General features: G+C 43.3%; 1 protein-coding gene across 1 annotated transcript in view; it reads right to left on the bottom strand.

The window, feature by feature from the left end:
* Positions 1 to 409: 409 nt before the first annotated feature.
* The window catches only part of FOXO6 (forkhead box O6), a 236,490-nt gene continuing 221,630 nt past the window's right edge, over positions 410 to 15,269 (bottom strand). Inside the window, exon 2 of the mRNA XM_069224889.1 lies at positions 410 to 7,987. Within this exon, the coding sequence (XP_069080990.1) occupies positions 6,560 to 7,987 (1,428 nt within the window). The 3' untranslated portion in view covers positions 410 to 6,559. The remainder of the gene's footprint in view (positions 7,988 to 15,269) is intronic.

Raw genomic sequence — 15,269 nt, 5'->3', positions numbered from 1 at the left:
ACATAAAGGAACGTCAACCTACTATGTTTTTCTTTATATTGGTCCTTTGGATGGTGTTCCTGCACTAGTCAACCATACTTCCAGACACTCATACTAATAGAGTGTACACTATATTGTTTTCTTCATGTCATGGCTGATCCAATTTTTATTTTTTTGTCCCTCAGTATATGTTTGTTATGTGCCACTCGAGGCCAGAGCGTATATGTCTGCGCTGGCAATAGATACCTGGATTTTGTTCTTATGTTCCAGTTGACCACATGTGTGCTCAATAACCACCAGTTGACCTTATTTGTTAAGTATTTGCTGGTGGATCCAAAAGTTATTCTTTCATGTTTCGATTGCTCCCAGAATGTTAGCCTCCACCCTCCAACCTCTTCTCCCACTTTTTCAAAAATCGCAGGCAACAGGCCATATTTAAAACAAATTTATTCATGAAAATATGCTGTACAATGCACTATACACAGTTCCTTACGTCGTCACTTACACAAACTATAACAGCACAATCAAGTAGTTTACATCGCACATGACAGATGCACGGTGAGATAAACAGCCCATCGCAACTCATGTTAACTGAAAAGCCCCAGTCTGTACATTTATAAATTAATGGGTGGGGGTAAAAAAAGACATTAAGAAGATAACAGTTGGATCAGTAATTCTGCAACATTCACCGTATTCTTGTCTTTGCTCTGTAATAGTGTACAGGGTTTGCCGCAGACCATGTGCTGTGGGCTGGGCAGGAATGCGGGGTTGGGCGGGCTAGTTCAGATGATGCGTCATTGTCTTGCTCTGGGTGTATGAGCCTATGGCGCACGGCTTAGAACACTGGGATTAGTAACTCGCATCCTGATTGGCTAGAAGACTTCGAATTCCAATTGCCCTAGGGAATCCGGACAAATAGTGCCCATGCATGCAGTAGAAAACGTAAAAAATAATATTAAATAAAAAAAAGTTTCTGGAAGCAGTAATGGTTTAAGGTTTACTTCTTAGCCGGTAATTAAAACCCTACGGATTCAGAGCCACTCTTTGACCAGGGCATCACATACCAAGAAAACCCCCTGGTCGTTACTGCTTCACACGAAACTAGCGTAATACGTAATTAATGTCCGCTCCCTCGTATACTTTGAGTTAGACAAAGTAGGACTTTTTGTATAGGCCACATATGTACTTCTGCCGCAACAATGAACTCACAACAGCTGCTCCTGAGGTGGCAGCCATCGAGTTCGCTGCACACATTCAGTGCACAGGCTGCTCCCACTATTTGCGACCTGCTGTTAGTGCATATGACCATAACCTCTCAAAATTGCATGTCAGATGTTGTAATTTTGTTAATTGTTGCAGCTTTCAGAAAATGTCAGCGAGCAAATGCAGAGGACAGAGTATGTATCTGTGACCAACAGAGTATCCTCTACTACGTGACTTACATAACCCAGCTGGACTGCTGGCACATGGTGAAATAAAAACTTTTCTAGATGAGTGGGCGCTGCAACAGCTTGGATGGACTGGAGCAGAGGCAGCTATGTGGCGCGGATGTATGATGCGGTGGCATAGCAAAAGTGCCATGGGCTCTAATGCATGCAAGGAAAATGGTCTCCCATGCCTGATTAGGCAGTTAAGAAAGCTAGAATTAGGTTGCAGAGGGTCCCTCACACTCCTGGCAGTGGCATTGCACCTTCTGCACTATAGATAGCTACATCTCTTGGTATGATAGCCACTATGAAAGAAGCCCAACCCCTACAGCTCAGGCGTTAACTGATAGACAAGGAGGCAACAGTGAAAGTTACATGACCGAGGAAGGATGCACCTCTTCCAGGGCAAATAGAGGTGCTTCCTGGAGCACATTCAGAACCAGACCTCTAGAATTGCTTATTTAATCTGGAACAAAAGGGCTTATTCAAGAGGGAAGTCCCCTGACCCTCAGTCAGTCAAACTTCATGCCTCTGAAGGACCAGGCTGTTTAAAAAGTCAGAGATGGATTTGAGGTTGACTAGTGGTGATAAAAATTTGAGTGTGTGTGAGACACATGGGTGTTGAGCATGGTAGGCAGAGGCAGATTACGAAGATGAGGTGGGAGATGCTAAAGGGACAGAAAACAGTTGTGCCAGAAATCTATATTTTATGACTCAATGATTTAAGAGGTTAAAGACTGCAGAAAGGAAAAAAAAGCATAAAGCTGAGCGACGTTCACCAGTGACCAATAGTCCAGGTTTCTACTTTAGGATTTTTTTTAGCCATTGAGAGCAGGTTCGGCATGACCCAACAATGCTGGGAATGATGGCGATGCCCTCGTCTCACCACTTGAAAACAACAACAGTCAGTGGGAAGGGGTCTTCAAAGTCTGAGGTATTGATGTGGGGAGAGCTAGGCATGGGCCTTTTCCGTCAGAGTACACAAAGGGCCTGATTACAACTTTGGATGAGGTGTTAATCCGTCCCAAAAGTGACGGTAAAGTTATGGATATACCACCAGCCGTATTACGAGTCCATTATATCATATGGAACTCGTAATACGGCTGGTGGTATATCCGTCACATTTGGGACGGATTAACACCTCCTCCAAAGTTGTAATCAGGCCCAAAGTGTCTTAGCAGGCAAAGTGCAAAAGGGATGAGCATGCCTCAAGTGGTAAGTTGGCGTTAGGGAGGGAAGGAAGCCTTTCCTGAATAGAAATCTAAAAAGGCTGCAATGATTGACATCTAACAACCCTGACCTCCTCCTACCATACTGTGGTGCCAACCTGCCAGTCAACCTCACAAATGCCCTACTACCAACTTCACCTCTGCTGGAGATAAGGATAATAATGGGTATGCTTTGTGACAATAATTTCATCTGGAAAATTTTGCTGATGGAGTTGCCTTGGGATATGGTTACCAGAAACAATGCCTTAAAACCATAGTAAACGAAGATCTTGATATCCAGTTTCTTCTGCAGCCATTTTGTTTTTTTTATGAATCAATAGTCTCTCCCTAGGGGTCAGGTGGTGTAACAGTCCTAAGAATCCCCAGGGCTCAACCCAGCTTTTTCTTTTTTGTACACCCATTTTTGTAGATACGCATGTTGAAAAGCAATTAATCTGAATGTATAAAATTAATTTAAACTATTTAAATAAAAAAGCATTCAAGAAACATTGTATATATAATATATATATTAAAATCTGTACATGAATAAAAGAATGTAAACAATAATTGCTGAACCTGTATCAATGTCTTGCTAAGGAAGTCAACCCTTGCTTGTACCTGTTTCAATCGGGTTTGAGAGCTTGAAATACGTTTCTACGGTAGAGCGGAACAGAGCAGGGGCGCACCGCAAGCAAGAAGACAGTTTTGTTGCCGTCCACCTGATAAGGCCACTTTTAGCTTATTAGTCTCAAGAACTCTGTGAAGCCCCATTCAAGGAACTACCAGTTAAAGAAAAGCACTGAGCAGATGAATGTGACATTGCAGTTGTGCATGGGTGTTGATCCAAGCACCACATGGAAGATGCAGACTGATGCATACAGAATTTGCAGAAGTTCGACAGGCCAGTGCCTATGAATAGGCTAGTAGGAATGGCTCCTCATGACATCAAACTCACCCCGCTCAAGCCTACTGACCTACTAGAGACACCACCCTGTCGAAATATCTTCCACTCTGTCTATTGGCGAGTCCACCTCTAGCTTAAACAATCTGTCACGCTCCTTCCAAAAGGGAATTTGCATTATCACCAAACTGGTTACGTGAATATTCTGGGAGACACTTTTCAATAATTGTACTTTGTCACTGCCACTCCTGAGTGCACTCTCTTACAAGCTCCCTATACATACATACATACTCATAACTAAGGACAGACATTTTTTTATCGCTTTCAAAAAATACATATTTTAAACTCTGACTTTTCGGTTTTCATTTTTTCATAGAGCCTAAAATCTGCCAAATATGACAATATCCCTCTTAACACTCTACTGAAAGCACATGCTAAGTCTGTGGGGGGCTGCTTTGTGTTACAAAAATATAGAAAAACAAGACGGGAAGGGCTGCACATGAGGGAGAAAACATACTTCAACCAGAAGAACATTACCGAAAATAAACCAGATGAATGTTCCTTAAGAGAAACGTTAATTTCTTAGTTGAAGACACATTGCTTTGCCTTAATGTCAATTGTTTTTACAAAAAAGTAAAAAAAAAGAATATTGTGAAAACAAAAGGTGTTTTCTTTTACTTTCTGCCCTCCATTGCTAAGTCTCTTCCATTAGAAATGGCAGGTAGTGGGGGATGAGCCTGCTCCTCACTGAGTTACTGCTAAGTGCTCCTACAATGATAGCTCCCCCTAACCACACTCAACTTTCTTGCCGCCCTCCAAATCCTCACCTCTCTCCTCATGGGCTCTGGTTATGGCTTCCTATGCTATCCTAGTACCAGCAGATAGGCAGTGCTTGTAGTCTTTCTGTATTACATGTTGCAATATTCTACCCTTTAATGATAGTGTGGCACTTTATAAAGGAAGAATTTGATAATGATGATGAGGCGAACATTTGTACAAGGCACTCTATGAGCAAGGGTGGCCACTCTATATACAGACAATCTACCCGGTCTTCTAGGGGGGGGGGGCAAGTTAAATTAGGCACTAACTTCCAGGAATCAAATTCAAACAAATTACAATGAACAAATGGGGTGCAGATTGCATGGCTCAACTGTGCACCAGTTGCTTGCAGTCCGGGACTGCCCCATCTATAAATACATCTTCGGGTGGTGTTGAAAACATACTGCAGATGTGCAGACGTGAGAATAAATCTTTTCACTAGGGCTGTGCATGGTGTTTACCAATCTGCATAAGGGAGCCAGGCAACGTAACCCACTGGAACTGGAGGAGTACAACAGTGTCCCTCAACTAAATCATCATTTGAGCAGAGGTGGCTGGCCTAAACTGGAAGGGTTCTCCAGATGTCAAGGAAGGCATGAACAGAGTCAGTCACTCTGTCAGTCTGAGCCTTATAGCGTGTCTGACTTGTGCTGGCTCCACCGGCCACCCAGATGCAGCACCATGTGATAATTATTTTTATTGAGCCGCTGCACTTCTGGTCAGTGGCGGCCACCAGGAGACATACATACATGCCTGTAACTCAGAAAGTGTGGTCCGTGTTCTATTCTTGCACTGAGCATATCTGTCTCTGAAAATTATTTCTCATTATTGCTCAAAATGTAATGATAAGCATATAGATCCATGGTCTGCCTTCTACTGTCTAAAAATGCAATAAAAAAACACAGGTTTCCTTTTCCCTCATGAGATATTGAATTTGCATGTGCTCAAACGGACTCATCCTATCTGCCAAGCCAAGGTATGACAGCATCAGCAAGGAAGACCCGTTGTAAACAATATGGCTGCCGACGTGGGCAAAGGCTCTGCATGATGCTGTGAGCTCGAGCATCACAGAGTCCAAAGGGGCTTTGCTAGCGAATGTCAGACACACTGACAGAAAAACTAGTCTTAAATGAAACCTCTGCTTCTTTGAGAACGGGTGATGACCATTGAACCAGAGCAATTTATGGCTGACCAAGGTCATGCCTGGGCTCGGTCAGCAGCTTGATTTCAGTGTTCTTATACAGAGCCAGTTCGTGCTCTCATTTGTGATAAGGTTGTATATTTTTAATCGGCCATCCAATGGATAATGTCATAAGACATGCTTGGTTAAAGAAAACTGTTTTTTTTCAAACTGGATGGCCCCTTTAACGTTTCTTGGGTGCCTCATTCCCAGATATTCAAATTAGAAATGGCAGACCAGATCTGACACAAGTGTGTTTAAGTTGAGACATATTTTGCAAGGGGTTTAATTGCTTGCCAACTACTGCATGTTTCCCATTTGAATGGGCAGAAAAGACAAATTGTGGTAAATAAAATTACCTTTGGGAATTAAGATATTTTGGCTACTTAAGTTAGACCAGTAGAGAAACATCGCAAAGCCACTTTGGATTTTCAAAGAGTAGGTGATGAGTGTGAATACCTTACAGTGGGCATAGGAGGTCTAACAGCATGTCACCCTAAAACAGAGACTGTGGCATTATGAGGCCTTTGCTCTCGCCCATCCAGCAGCCAGCAAGCTGCAATAAGTGCTTTCCATAGTCGTTGGTCATTGGAACATCACGCACAATTTTAAGACTAAAAATGTGTCCACTGAACAACTTCTTCACAGCCTTAGCATGGTAGCCCTCGAAACAAGTTCTGAAACTTTCCATTTTCACTTTTACTTTGATTACAAGCTTTATGTAAGAGAGGGATGCCTGTTCAATCTCACTTTATTGTTTTGTTATTGGAAATAGTGCCGGAGTGGGGCTATACAGTAGACATCTGAGTACTTCAAGCCTGCAGTACACAGCTTTGACATATCTGATCTAGCACACAGTACACCTGGAATGGATAGAGGACTCTCTATGCACGTAGAAATGTCTTCCTATGGGTTGTGAGTGCTTGTACGCTTAGTGTTGTCAAGTTTCAACAGATGGCTCTAGCCTGTCTTAACAAATAAAGGCAGAAAAGAAATGGATAAATGTCTCCTGGGTGACTTTGTGGTGGAGAGGCTGTGTTTCACCTCACCCAGGCACCCAGCTCTGGTTCATCGGCTGAGGGCCACTGGGCAATGTGGCCATGCTCATGCCGTTCTGTGGTGGAAGGGCGGAGTCAAAGTTAAAGTCCATCTCATCATTGTCCATGAAGTCGTTGAGAATGATGGACTCTACGTCACACTCCAAGCTGCCGTTAAACATGTCCAGGTCGAGGTCTGTTGGAAATTTGTCCTGGCTTAGAACTGGAGGGTGGTAACCCCCTTGATAGGGACCCTGCAGTGACTCCAGTAAGCTCATGTGCGACCCCTGGTTATTAAAGTATGGGTGGAGAGGCCCATGGTGAGGCATGGCAGCCATGCTGCATGAGTCACTAGGTAAGCTCATAAGGCTGATTGGGTTGGGTAAGGCACTGTTGCTGACAGTAGGGTGATGATGGTGGTGATGATGGTTGGATGGTGATAGGTGGTACAAAGGGTGGCTCTTCATTAAGTTTGCAGAATGAGCAGGAAAAGAGGACAAACCCTGTTCCCCATTTCCACACATGATGCTATTCTGTCTGTGATTGCGTGGTGGCACCGCACTGTTGTGGTGGGGCATGGACGTGTCAGCCTGCGTCATGCTCTCTTTGTGTGCATAAGAGATGGAGGAAAGCAAGTCCTGCAGTGAAGAATTCCTGTATGAGTTCACTGGTGGAAAATTTGCTTGCTTGTTTTCTTGTATGGTTTGCATGGGCAAACGTCTCATCATGTTCATCGCAGGCTGGCTGTAGATGGTTCCTAAGTATGTGTTGGAGCCAGCACCTAAAGAGGAGCACTTGGAACTGAAGCTATAGGTGGAGGGTCTCTGCCTTAAAGTCCCTGCCGTATGCTGCTGGGAAGGGCTGATATTATAGTTGTCCTGTAAGTCATCAAGAAGGCTCTCCCCCAGCCCTTCATTCAAGTTAATGGTACCAGTCAAATCTGTAAGCCTTGGTAACTCCACCGAGCACCTTGTGTTTAAGGAAGGAGACATAGTGCTGGAAGGGCTTGGGTACATCAGTGGGGAGGATGGGGTTCCGTCATCATCCTCAAGATCATCAGGTTCATTGTTGGCCATAATGGGAGAGAGCCTTCCACTCATTGTGCTGGCAGAAGAGTTGGCCCTGGTTCTAAAATCTGCCCACACATCAAACTCCTCACTCGCGTGAGATGTTGGGCTTTCAGACCACTTGCTGTGCTGAGACGTTGGGCTATCGTCACCACGCTCCTGCGCCGCCTGAAGTTGTTTCTTCTTGCTAGCTTTCCCTTTGATCCTCAGGAATTTGCTGTTGTTGTCCATGGACACAGCACGTCGACGTGGCGTCTTGCCGGTTTTCCCCCCTTCAGGGTTCAGCATCCACCAAGAACTCTTCCCAGTGCCTTCATTCTGGACCCGGATGAATCGGGTGTGCAGAGACAGGTTGTGGCGGATGGAATTCTGTGAAAGCAAATAAGAAATATTTTAATATGAGTATCAATATCTTTGATATTGCTATTATTTCACCCATAACATCTTGATGACCAAACCCCACCTCCCCACTTTCTGACCTAACAAAGAACTCTCATGGTAAACCATAATGTTTTAGAAGACAGAGAGCATTATTACAAAAAGAACGGTGCTCCCCTCTAGAAACATTTGAAACACAATGCCCTAACGAATGGATAAAGAGGAGGAGATTATTTACAGGAAATACATAAAGATACTACTCCTACTACTAGATAGAATCTTGAGACGATTCCAACAGCCAAGAGTTTGAAGGGCTGGGGCAGACTCCTGCACTAGATAGCTGAGGCAAAGATGTAATTATCGTGGAGCTGAAGATTTGGTTGCCACCCTCCTGACAAGGTTTACTATGCACTGATGGGTAGAGTGATACAGAGCTCTAGTGGGCAGTGATAGAAGCTGGCATTGATGGGCAGTGTGAGAAGCAGGTAGTGGAGGACAGGGTGAGAAACTAGCATGTTTGGGCACAGTGGGAAGCTAGCCGTGGCTTCCATTTTAGGAAGCTGCTAATGTAGTGGAGATATTCCAAGGATTAAAACTCGCCCACGTGCTTAGAGGGGATTTCGAGCCTTCCTTGTGCAACTTTAGTTCACGATGGCATAATAGAATGTACTTGCACCAGTGGCACCACTGCAGAATGTGAAGAGAGGCCCCTGAGTTTCCCTTATCTCACAGTCATTCACTGGCCTTGGGTTGAATTGGGACCCCCTAGAAGGATTGGGGGCCAATAAGGGTTGGTTCCCTCCCCTGCATCACCCCCCTACACGTGCCACAGGGGATGCAAAGGCCTGAGTTATTCCCTGACTTACACAGACACATGCACACACCTAAACACTCTCAAATTGGAGGCATCACTGATTCTTGAATCGCCAAATCCTTTATTTCACTCTCTTGGGGCACAGAAAAATGTCGAGCATCCCCCACTTTCAGGCTGAGGAGGTTGCATCAATGAAAGTGTGAAACAAAAGAATAACCCTAGGAGTAAAGTTGCTTTGAAGAGTCTGAGAAGTTTGCCTCTTCTGACGCTTTACAGTGGAATACTAATGAACAGTAGCGTGAGTTATGGGCCTCATATATCATATTATGTAATGGCTCGCTTCTCTGCAGTTCATTTGTTTGGAGGCTGCCTCCAGCCTGGCTCAGTGCCAGCAGCCGGCAGATCCAGGCTTCCAGAAATCAATCTCGCAGTGACTGATTAAGCCATGTTTAGAACTAATTGCTCCTTCGTGTGTGGGGAGAATACATTATGTGCTCTAATCTCGGCTCTTTAAAAAGTGCGACTGCAGGTAAGGCACCCACCTTAACCCTTTCCTCATTCGCCGCTTGTTCACTCCCATTGTGATTGGGCCGACGCCGGCTGGCCTATGGGAGCAGGAGGTGAAGGCTGCTGCCTCTGGAAGGCCACTAGGGAAGGACAATTAATTTACATGTCCGGCATGTGACTGACTCTCAACACACAAAAAGTATGGTGAGATATTTTTTACCCATTCAGGGCCTGATTACGACCTTGGTGGGGGGGATTACACTGTCCCAAATGTGACGGATATCCCGCCTGCTGTATTACAAGTTCCATTACATCCTATGGAACTTGTATTAAGGCAGACAGGATATCCATCACATTTGGGACACAGTAATCCCCTCGGCCAAGGTCATAATCCAGCCCTCGGTGTTTACTCTGTTATAAGAAAGATAAGATCTCTCTTATGTCCAAAAAAAGCCCTCATCCACAGTCCGTGGCATGCTTCATCATCGGGCCTATCTCCTCCCACATATATATCTTGTTGGGGTGAGCAAAGACCTAATAAATACTTTCCTTAGGGGTGCTCTGACAAGATTAAAAAGCTTAGTGAAACCCAGTGGTCAAAGGACCCAATCATCCCACCATTCTGAATAGTCAATATGTTTCAGTTAAACCTTTAAGCCCCTTTGAGTCTGAAGACTTTGTCAGGACTATCATACCCCTAGTCAGGTCACATTTCCTCACTTTTAGCATCTCATTTCCGTCCGGGAAGGCCACACAAACATATAAAACACACTTGATATTCACTTGTATTAACTCATCATAGGTGATTCCTTTAGGGCCAACTATAAACAGAAAAAGTTGTTAATTTGATAAAAACATGAGACGATTTTTACATGCAAGAAATGTGATCAGGCACTGTTTCATGGGATCGTGGAGAAGGTTGGTGTTTGACAAATGGGAACTCATTTGTCAGATTCTGGTCAGTGAATGAATAGAGAAGTGTTTTTTCAGGTGGCAATCTTACTCGTCATTGCCCTTTCATGGGACTGGCGGGGGTTACAGAATGAATACTTGGTAAGCTAATTGTACTTACCTGATGGCTAAATTCAGACCAAACATTCGTGAAATGTATGTGAAATATATTCTGAGGCTTAACAAGTGCTCTCTGATAACAATTCGGAGACAGAGAAGAGGGAACTCTCCTCTTGTAAGAACAACCAGAGAGCTAAAGAATTGTTGAAATCGATGATGCCGCAATAGCGCACTTAGCAGTCCTTCTACCATCTAGGATGTGTTGAGGCCTAAAGGTGAATCTCTGCCATCCACGTCATGAAACCATAATAGGGAATAAGGAATCGTTCCCTATTCAATTCCTTTCTGTAGTCCCGCAGTATAACTCTTATCCGCCGCCTCAGTCATATGCTTCCCTAGACTGTCACGCTAGGGGACATGCCTTACCTATTACTAACATTTTCCTCTCACTGGAATTGAATTCTTCTTACCGGGAATTCACAACCTTTAGTTTACTGCCCTCTGGTTGCAGGAGCTGAAACCTTATAAATAATGTATTTCCTTTTCATTACCTGGGCATATTTCACTTAACTTTCATGTTATGCTTCTTACATAAAATTGCCGAAATTGTGCAATTATGTCAGTTGCGTAATTACGCCAACATTCAACGTAAAAATACAACACAGGAGTGAGGAAACAACAGGAACGAGTGCAAGTGTTGTTTACATCAATTGTGTTCCTTCTGCTCTTTCACTTAGTATGGAATGAGTCCTTGTATCAAAAATTAAGAGAGGACTCATTTTGTGCTAAGATATAGTAGTAAAAGAAGGAATCATATTCTACATAGTTAAGCATAATTTTGCAGAAATTTTGCATAATATTCCAAAAGTAAAGTACGCAAATTTCACACACCACTACCATACAGTGAATGCGACACAGAAAACAACTGGAGTTAAGTTTGGAACGGACTTAAACTAAAGTTTTTGAATAATAATAGGGATTTGAGTTCATTTTTAATGCTAGCAAGACACGGGGTTGTGCGTAGACTAGGAGTGAGAGTGTTCCAGATCCTTGTTACTCTGTTTGTGAAGGATGCTTTGTATGCAGCTCAAGACTGAATGTGTGAGGCACAAGGAGAATTTCAATCAGACCTTTTCAGTTTGTCAGAAGATATCCAGAGTTATACAGGGCCTTATGAGTGATACGCCTTATGAGTGATAACACATAGTTTTACACTGAGCTCTTGCGTCTATGGGGAGCCACTAAAGGGTTTGAAGAATAAGTGAAATGTGGTCACATTTCTTGTATCCAGAAACAAAGAAGGCAGCCACATTGAGCGCAAGTCTAAGAGAGACTAGATGAACTTCTGGGAGTCCAGTTAGAAAAAGTTTCCTTAATGCAGTCTATTGCTTGTAAATCTTAATCAGGGAACAACTGTCTGATCCCTCAAAGAAGTGTGAGTTGGTATCTTGTTTTCCTGACCATCGCATGTACTTGCTATTTTGGGTGTACCTTGTGGTCAAGGAAGGATCCCATGAATATGTGGCATTCTCCACAACAGACTGTTTAAAAGAGAAAGCTTAAATCAATCCATCTTTGAGTGGGAAGGCTGGATTTTTTAGAGAGATTTGTAGATCCCATTTTAAACTGGTTTTATCTTGCATGGTGGTTTGATACCCATTTTTTAAACTTTGTTCATGAAGTTGTCAATCAGGTAGATGTTATTTGGGGAGAAAATCATCAGGTAAATCTAGTTATGATCGGAGTATGGCCGAGTTTTTAAAGATCCATCCAAGAGGATAGTGATTTATAAAAATAAAAAAATCTGTTTTGCACATGACCTCACTCACCCTGGCACACGCCTTTAAGTCTAGAAATTTAGTTCTAATGTACTCTACTGTAACAGATACAGGTCATATAGGGAAGAGTCTGTGAGAGGGCTGTATGAGATAAGCTTGCTCACAAATGGAATGCACATATCATTAGGACAATTCACGTTACTCAGAAAGTATACATTACAGAAAATATGACCATTGCAGATTGACTTCAGCCAAATCAACACCCGCACCCAATAGAAAAGTAGTTGCATAAAAAAATGAAATTCAACAAAGAAACAACCTTTGACCTGCCCATTGCACATAAAAACATAAACTGGTCCAATGAGTAAGGACAGGTAATGATTCATTTATGTATAATAACTACAGAAGAAGACATTTACACATGACTGACAGTATTCCCTAAATGCACATGAAGCACACTACCAAACCAGAACCACACTGGAGAATCGCTGGGATAAAAGAGACCAGACCAAAAGAACAACGTTCTCAATAAAAGTGTTACCCACTGCAAATGAAGCATACCACCATTGTCATCCAAGTGACAGAACCTTTAAGGACCATATAAAAATAGTTATGGAAAAGACCTGAACAAGGTAGTCACATGAGTGACAGCGTTCACCCCTGCAAAGGAAGTATACCACCTTACCCACTAAAGCAACAGAACCATAGAAAGGCAATGATGGAAGAGACCAGCACATGATAAAAACCCTCTGAAACTGACAGTGTTCTTCTGGTGCACAGGATGTATGTCACGGTTGAGCATCATATGACATAACCAGATAAGATTGATTAGGTCCATTGAAGCTTGGGCACCCAGATCTAATTGAACACAGAACCCTAAGAAAGTAACTGGAGGGACGATCCAAAGATGGGACCCTGCCAGACCATCATTCACCATAGCCGGATGCTGGATGCAAGAAGGCCAGTAAACTACCATCAACTCCCTAAAAAGATGAAAGGCTGCCCAGTATTGCCAATTCTTGTCTCCTAACCTCAATGTATCCTAAAGTAATTACAGTAAGAAGCAGCCTGCCACCACTACCCATTACTGGGTTAGTCAGCACCAATACATGAGGTTCTTTTAGCAGTATCCACATCCAACAAAGTGCTATACACAGAGCAGATATAGGCCTCGAAAAAGTCTTATCACAGAAGCTGGGGTCAGGTAATTGTGAGAGGCGTACAAGGTATAGACCACATATGCAAATGAAGCATCCATGCATTAGCAAATGCATGGCAGATAATATGGTAAATAACTGTATTTACAACCGCTGTGCGTCATCGAGGACGTACACGTACCCATATTGAAAAGTATGTTTCCTACAGGAAAGAGCATGGGGAACTTCCAAGCATGGTTGTGTGAACTCTACAAAATAGACTGAGATCTAGCTCCAGCTGACACAGCGGCACCATCAGTTTTCACTTCCCTCGCCACCTTCTCCAGTTAACATAACCTCACTGCACAAACACAGAACTGTTTTACTTTTCGTAGCACAGGACAAGAACCAGTGTCAGTACAGTTTTCCTCAATGCAAAGTAAAAGTTCTGTATTACAAGTACTAAAGTTTCAGCTCCCTCTCACCTTAAGTGACTTACCTCATCAATATTGATTATGTAGGCCATTTGCGACCCCACTGGGAATTGCAAACAGTGCGTTTGACACTGTTGTACATTCCAGATTGCGACTCACAATTTGCGACTCAGGAAAAAATGCAAATTGCAAGTCGCAATCTGGAATTGTCATTCAACAATCCCTTAATCTTGAGATGCCTAAATTGTCAAACGTAATGAAAGAAATGTACTTGTGATGTCCACTTAATGAACATGATCTACCTCCGTCAAATCCCCAAGAAATCTACAGCACTCTTGTGCTTCCTAGTTAGGTTTGTAGCATATAAGTGACAATACAATAAACGTAATTACAAATGCAGGTTAGTTACACCTTGTAGCTGTCTCAGTTTAGCGTGAACTCTCTTCAGAATAGCCCAATTAGGAATCATGCCCTGCTGTGGGCATCATCAGGTATCCCATCCTATTGTGTCCAAGCCACACCTTTGCGAATCTACCCCTCTCCCCCCGGAGGAAAGCACCGGGTATCCCATGCTCATATGCCCGACCTCTTCCTTGTTTCACCTCTCACTGCTTTGCAAAGTCTGGCAATATAATCCACGCCCACCTCTCTTGGATGGTACTTCTGCTATGTCACACGCTAATGAATTTTAAATATTCATTGGAGGGTAATGAGGCTGTTTATTATTTATTTATTCTGCAAAAGGAAGTTTGAGAAGAAAAATGCATCATGCAAGACTGGAAACCTTTGAAGGTACATACAAGGACAGAGCAAGAGAAAATGGTGCGTCAACAGAAGACATGCAAACTGACAGGCGAATACAGATCCGCCTCTGCCGCAGCTAAATCCCAAACACACATCCATCCCAGCCTGTCCTACCCGCAAAGGATGGAACTGACTCGAAAACCCAGCCCCTTTAGGAATCATGCCTCCCCAGTTTTAGTCACTTAGGCCCCAGCTCCTAATTCATGCTTTGGAAGACTTGTTGAGATGTAACTGCACTAATATTTATATAGGCCCCTGATGCGGGGAATAATTACCATTCAGAAAAAATGTATCATAATCAGACCTGCCAACTCTAACAAAGTATTTACCGTGTTAGGAGGGGCAGGGCCTTGGTGGCCTCGTGCCTAGAAGTATCTACAAGGCACTTGTGCCCCAGCCCCACCTCAAATGCTCACCTCCAGAGAAGAAGAAAAAAACTTGCTGAGGGAGGTGCTGTAGTCCTGTGGTTTTTCAACACTCATTAATGGAAGTCAGCAGTTCAAAGTCTCTGAAAATGAGCAGAAGATCCACTGTTTACAGTGGTTTTCAGCTTGTTTCCCCTGCCACTGTGTGATATCGGCTCCTCACCAGGTGAATGTGTGAAGGGAGCCAATATTATGTGTCACACTGTTGCACTGTGTGAGTTGGTAGGTCTGCATAGTAGAGACTAAGCGCCTGATTTAGAGTTCAGCGGATGGGTTACTCCATCACAAATGTGACCGATATCCCATTCACCATATTACAAGTCCCATTGGATATAATGCATTTGTTAAACTGCGGACAGAATAT

This window comes from Pleurodeles waltl, chromosome 3_1, assembly GCF_031143425.1.
Source record: "Pleurodeles waltl isolate 20211129_DDA chromosome 3_1, aPleWal1.hap1.20221129, whole genome shotgun sequence".
In the NCBI taxonomy this organism is placed as follows: Eukaryota; Metazoa; Chordata; class Amphibia; order Caudata; family Salamandridae; genus Pleurodeles; species Pleurodeles waltl.
This window is presented reverse-complemented; position numbering and strand designations above follow the sequence as displayed.